At 45.3% G+C, this 6393-nt stretch overlaps 1 protein-coding gene across 1 annotated transcript; it reads left to right on the forward strand.

Annotated features, from left to right (window-relative positions):
* Positions 1-371: 371 nt before the first annotated feature.
* fzd8a (frizzled class receptor 8a) lies at positions 372-4896 on the forward strand. The gene has a single exon (XM_034171909.1). The coding sequence runs from the start codon at positions 900-902 to the stop codon at positions 2643-2645; it is 1746 nt and encodes a 581-aa protein (XP_034027800.1). The 5' UTR covers positions 372-899; the 3' UTR covers positions 2646-4896.
* Positions 4897-6393: the final 1497 nt, after the last annotated feature.

Consider the following 6393-nt stretch of genomic DNA (forward strand, 5'->3'; position numbering starts at 1 on the left):
TTGCCAAGTAAGTTCTCACATACAAGGAATCTGATCTGGTGTCACGTACTTAAACAACAATAAAAAGAAAAGGAGGGAAAATACTTCTCTAAGAAGTGGAGTCAAAAATGATCATGTTGGTTATTGCACAAAAAATAATAATGATAATGAAGCTGAGTGTGAAATCTGATGTTTCTGTTACGGCATCAGAGCTTTAGGTCAAACATGTCTGCATCTGTAATTCATTGTTTTAGTTTAAAAGCAACACCTGCAATTATAGCCACCTATAGATTTTTTTTTTTCATCTGAAAGCTTGACATTTAAAATGTAATTCCAGTAATAATAATAATAATAATAATAATAATAATAATAATATACGCATTTTGCTTCTAATAATCGGATCTGGCAACAATATGGACCGTACAGCAAACCATTCAGGCACAAACAGGATTGAGACATGTCGCTTGGGCTGCTGTGTGATTGGACGGGCAGCAGAGGGAGGCGTGGTTTGAAAGGGTGGGCTATAAGTGAGCTTGTCTGGCCCGGGGGCTGGTGTGTGACTCCAGCAGTGCAGGCGGTCGTTGGGTGGATGGAGCCGCTGTGTGCCGGAGCGCAGAGGTCCACTCTGTTGTGTTTGCGCTGATCTCACGCAACGTTTGTCTCCAACAGGAGGATCCTGAGGGGTTTTTGGTTTTTTTTTTCTGAGGGGGCTCGTCCTCTCAGCCATCTTTTACTGGCACTCGTCTCCCTTTTCTCCTCTTCACCTGAAAGTAAACACGGCTTGCAAATTACTTGCAACTCTGTGCAAGCTCCGGAGCGCAGCGCGATGGGCTCGCTGCGCGCACTCTAACCGGACTGGAGGGAGAAATCCGAGGGTTTGTCTTGCGCCAAAGCAGAAGAGCAGTGCGACGCGCCGGAGGATGGACATGTGTGGGATATACCTCCTCCTCTCACTCGCTCTCCTGCCCCGATCCAGCTGCACCACGGCCAAGGAGATCACCTGCCAGGAGATCGCGGTGCCGCTGTGCAAGGGGATCGGCTACAACTACACCTACATGCCCAATCAGTTCAACCACGACACGCAGGACGAGGCGGGACTGGAGGTGCACCAGTTCTGGCCTCTGGTGGAGATCCAGTGCTCCCCAGACTTGAAGTTCTTCCTATGCAGCATGTACACCCCGATCTGCCTGGAGGACTACAAAAAACCTCTGCCGCCGTGCCGGAGCGTGTGCGAGAGAGCGCGGGCCGGCTGCGCGCCCCTCATGAGGCAGTACGGCTTTCCGTGGCCGGACAGGATGAAATGCGACCTGCTGCCGGTGCAAGGCAACCCGGACACGCTTTGCATGGACTATAACAGAACCGACTCCACCACAGTGTCCCCTGTCCTGTCTAAACCCACGAACCATCCCGGGAAAACCGCGCACAAAAACAAACCTGGACACAATCGACCTGGTGCGCCTGGGAAGTACAAACCCCCCTCCGCGCCGTGCGAGCCGGGGTGTCAGTGTTTGGAGCCCATGGTCCCCGTGAACACAGACCGGCACCCACTCTACAACCGCGTGAAAACGGGTCAGATCCCCAACTGCGCCATGCCGTGCCACAACCCGTATTTTACGCACGACGAGAGAGCGTTCACTGCTTTCTGGATCGGACTGTGGTCCGTGCTGTGCTTCGTGTCCACGTTCGCCACCGTGGCCACGTTCCTCATCGACATGGAGCGCTTCAAATACCCAGAGAGACCCATCATCTTCCTGTCAGCTTGCTACATGTTCGTGTCGGCGGGTTACATCGTCAGGCTGATCGCGGGCCACGAGAAGGTGGCGTGTAACCGGGAGTTCGACGTGGAGCACATCCACTACGAGACCACCGGCCCCGCGCTCTGCACCGTGGTCTTCCTCCTCATCTACTTTTTCGGCATGGCCAGCTCCATCTGGTGGGTCATCCTCTCACTCACCTGGTTCCTCGCCGCCGGGATGAAGTGGGGCAACGAGGCGATCGCCAGCTACTCGCAGTACTTCCACCTGGCGGCGTGGCTCATCCCCAGCATGAAGTCCATCGCGGTGCTGGCGCTCAGCTCCGTGGACGGGGACTCCGTGGCCGGCATCTGCTACGTGGGCAACCAGAACCTGGACAACCTGCGGGGTTTTGTCCTGGCCCCTCTGGTGATTTATCTGTTCATCGGCACCATGTTCCTGCTGGCCGGCTTTGTGTCGCTGTTCAGGATCCGCAGCGTCATCAAGCAAGGCGGCACCAAAACGGACAAACTGGAAAAGCTGATGATCCGGATCGGCATTTTCACGGTGCTGTACACGGTTCCGGCCACGATCATAGTGGCCTGTTACTTCTACGAGCAGCACAACAGGCAGAGCTGGGAGATTACGCACAACTGCTCCAACTGTCTGCTGGAGCGCGAGCGCGCCAGCCCGGACTACGCGGTCTTCATGCTCAAATACTTCATGTGCCTTCTGGTGGGCATCACCTCCGGCGTGTGGATCTGGTCCGGGAAGACTTTGGACTCGTGGAGGACTTTTTGCACCAGGTGCTGCTGGGGCAGCAAAGGCACCAGCGGCTCCATGTACAGTGACGTCAGCACGGGTCTGACGTGGAGGTCGGGCACGGCCAGCTCCGTGTCCTGTCCGAAACAGATGCCACTGTCCCAGGTTTGAAAAAAAAAAAAAAATCACGAGCAGCTGAGGAGTTCTGCGGATTGTTCCACTATAAAAAGCTGATGAGTTAAATCAACAGATGTTTGAGGAAACGATCACCTTAAGCCCTTTATTTACTTCTGTGACCAACAAGAATCAGAATGTGACCACCTAAAGTGTTTTGCGTTTATTCCCAACATTCCACTTACAATGTGTAATGTTTATTTCACTGATCTGATTTAAGTGGCACAAACTAATATACCATCTCGTACTGATATCTGTGGTGGGTTGATGTGTTTTTAGAGCCAGATGTCTTTCTTTATTCGAACCTTTCACGGTTTTAACCAGATTAGGACCCGAGGTGTTTTCAGCATCTTGCTCACAGCCCCACTTCCAGACATCATTTTGCCTTTTTAGACCACCTCAGTGACTCAAAATGAAACAATCAAGATGTGGGTGTCTGTCAGCTTCCATCTTTAATTCAAGGGGTTTAGCAAAAATATTGCATTAACCATTTGGGAATTACAGTCTGTTTTTATACACAGCCCCCCCCCCCCCCCCCCCCCCCCATTTTCATAGCTCATAATTACTTGGACAAATTCATCACTTTTACAGTTTTCTTCAGACAAGTCAGACAAATATATATTTCAAAGTTGACCTAGGTGTTAATTTCATTTCCATCACTCATGAAAACAAATCATTTGGTGCTGTCTGGTGTGGAAAGTTCTCAAAAACTGAGTGACTGTAAAGAGCCACTGAGACAGCAGTGACACTCAACATTTGTCTGTGGCATCAACACCTGCACTGTGCACAGTTTCTCCAGTCACAGCCAGCGAAGCTTATAGCTCTTTTAGAATTGTCACAGGTGTCTTGGTGGCTTCCCTCACTCATCTTCTACTTGCACGGTCACTCAGTTATTGAGAACTGCGTACGCCAGGCAGATTTATAATAATATCCATCCTTTGACTCGACTAAAGAAAACTGGCTGGAAAAGCGATAATTTGCATTGACAATCATCCCTATATTTTGTTTGTCCAATTATTATGGCTTCTGAAAATGGAGGGACCATTGATTAAAAAAAAAAAAATGCTTCTAATGACAAAATGGTTAATGTATTTTCTGCAAAGCCTCTTGAATTAAATTTGAAAGTCACCAATGAACGGACATTTAGATTTTCATTTCAACTACATTGGGGAGGTGTACAGAGGCAAATCAGAAGGGAAAAAAGAAGTGTTGTCCAAATACTTATGGACCTGACTTTGGATTGGCATAATAAGTTCCACATTAACGTTACTCTGAAACATTTTCAGTTTTCACTTTTATTTTGTAAAGTAAGTAATCTATGTGTTTTTCCATTAATATTTTGAAAGTCACTGTCATTTTCCTTCGTGTGTATTATAAACATCTGTGTACAGATGCTGTGCTGTTTGGTAACTGTAGCGCCGGTGCTGGTGTAGAGCAGGTTGTTGGCTAATGAAGAAGGCATTGGTTTGATTCCTGATTACTCCTGTGTTGCAGTGTCCTTGCGCAAATCCGAAAATTGGTTCCATTTCCACACAAAAAAAAACAAAAAAAAAAAAAGAACTGATGAGCATAAAAAACAAATAGGGAGTATACCAACAATGCATATACGTCAGTGTGTTATTGTTTTGTCTTACATTAAATGTTTTAAACATGTTGAATGAATGTGATGAATGATTGCAAAATACTATGTTGGATAAACTGAATGAAATGCGCTAATGTAACAGAGTTTATTTCACTTAATAATAATTTTCTATGCGTGAATTATTGACTAAATGTGATGGTTTAAGGCAGTCTGTTTCCTCCAGCACTTTGAGTTGATTTAGCTGAGTTTTTACAGTGTTGGGAGACGAGCCATTACTCCCCTTTGAAGTCATTAACATCATAATGAGCTGCTGCTGACGTCACAATGTTAATATAGATGACAGAGTGGGCATTACTGCTTATGAAGAGCATTTTGCTTTTTTATTTTTATTTTTCCTTTTAGTGCCGGATAACAGTGTATAATTCAGTCACATCAAAGATGGTTTAAATTAAGCCTTAACAGTGCCCAGATATTTTACGGGTGGTTCATTTTCTAATATCAAAAAATGTATTTATACAAAAAAATTATGTACAAACATGTAAATTTGTGTACAAACGAAAACAAAATATGAGATATTGTAAATTTGTACAAAGTGTAGATGTCTTTTTTCTGCCAGAAAGCAAATATGATTTTTATTTTGCCAATAAAAGTTTTGATAAATGTAAAGTTGCAGTGTTTTTTGTTTTTGTTTTTTTCAGTTGGTTTCCCATGATTGTGTGGTCACAGCGCTGGCAGCTTTTAAGCGAGGAAGCCCTTTTAACCATCACAGGCTGGTAATTAGAGGCAGGGGGTTGAGCTGGAGCATCTCCATAATTGTTGAAATCCTCTTCACATGCCTGCCGGAGCCCGCTTTCTTAATTTGGCAAAAGAGGGCCGGGCTGAATGGGGCATAAACGCAGGGAAGGGACCCTTTTCATCTGCAGAAACTTTGATCTTTCTTTTTTAACAGATCCGAATAAAGGTGGGGTGTATTAGGAGTGTGTGTCTGATGTGCCAAGGTTCCCCCTAAATGTCCCCATTTGGACGCTTTGATGGACGCCGTGCAGTTGAAAGAGCATTTCGGGCCCTCGGAGCTGAAACCTGCCAGAGCCCCTGCGTCTTGTGTTTGGTTTTCAGAGAGCCTGAATGAAACATCTTTCCCTCGGCTCAAGCTGTGTCAGAGAGTGTAGGGGCCTCGACATGAGTGATGCTGAAGCAGCAATGAAAGCCCCACAGGTGGTCTCTTCACATGATCTCACATCTCAAGCCGTCCCCACACCAACATCCAGACTTCTTCTTCTTTTCCAACAAATGTATCTGCTTTTATCCCAATTAAACCCAAAGAAGTGGCATAAGATGATACACTGTAACCCAGAGCAGAACCGCCTTTATTTGCTGATGCTTGGGGCCAGTGTGCTTTGTTCTTGCTGTGCATGCTCACCGTTTCTTTTCAGACAGTGTAAATAAATCTGGCAACACAGCTGTCTACAAAGTTAAAAACAAAAACTAAGAATTCACTGTAAAGAACAAGCTTGCTGCAAATCATGTTTCCACACAGCATGTTCTGGTCTCTGTGGTCTTTGTGACATTTTATTGCTGTGTTGCACATTTTGAAAGAAGCTCCTGCTCGGAGAGAACCACGCCCACGGGATTTATTTGCAGTTTGAATCAAATACTCGTCTTCCTTCTGCGCTTGATTTTAGCGTTTTTCTTTTTGTCAGTGAGCGTCTGTCAGTCAGGATAAGGCAAAGCTCCACCTAGTGGTGAGAGTGCTACACTGCAGCTCAGTGACACTGGAAGCCTCACGTTTGACTTCACACGTTTACGTTGTGTTCACATTACCAGTTAAAATAACTTGAATCTATTTCGAAGTGACTTGATTCAAAGTTAGTTGAAGTCATCATTTAAAATTCAATCAAAACGATTCAAATTCAAATTTAAAGTAATATAATTTAACATTTAATTGAAAGTGATCATATTCAAAGTGGTTTAAAGGAATGTAATTTAACATTTAATTGAATGAATGAATGAATGAATTTATTTGGCACACAAACTCAACAGTAACAAAAAACTGATACGCAAGACAATTCCACCGTGACATGTGACCAAAAGGGGGTGAGCAGAAGCAAAGCTTATAAACGCCCACCCCTTATATACATACAAACATACATATATACTCATTAC

This window comes from Thalassophryne amazonica, chromosome 1 (genome assembly GCF_902500255.1).
Source record: "Thalassophryne amazonica chromosome 1, fThaAma1.1, whole genome shotgun sequence".
In the NCBI taxonomy this organism is placed as follows: domain Eukaryota; kingdom Metazoa; phylum Chordata; class Actinopteri; order Batrachoidiformes; family Batrachoididae; genus Thalassophryne; species Thalassophryne amazonica.

What these genes read in the sequence shown, in the direction of transcription:
- fzd8a (XM_034171909.1), top strand. Translation starts at nt 900, where the DNA reads ATGGACATGTGTGGGATATACCTCCTCCTCTCACTCGCTCTCCTGCCC.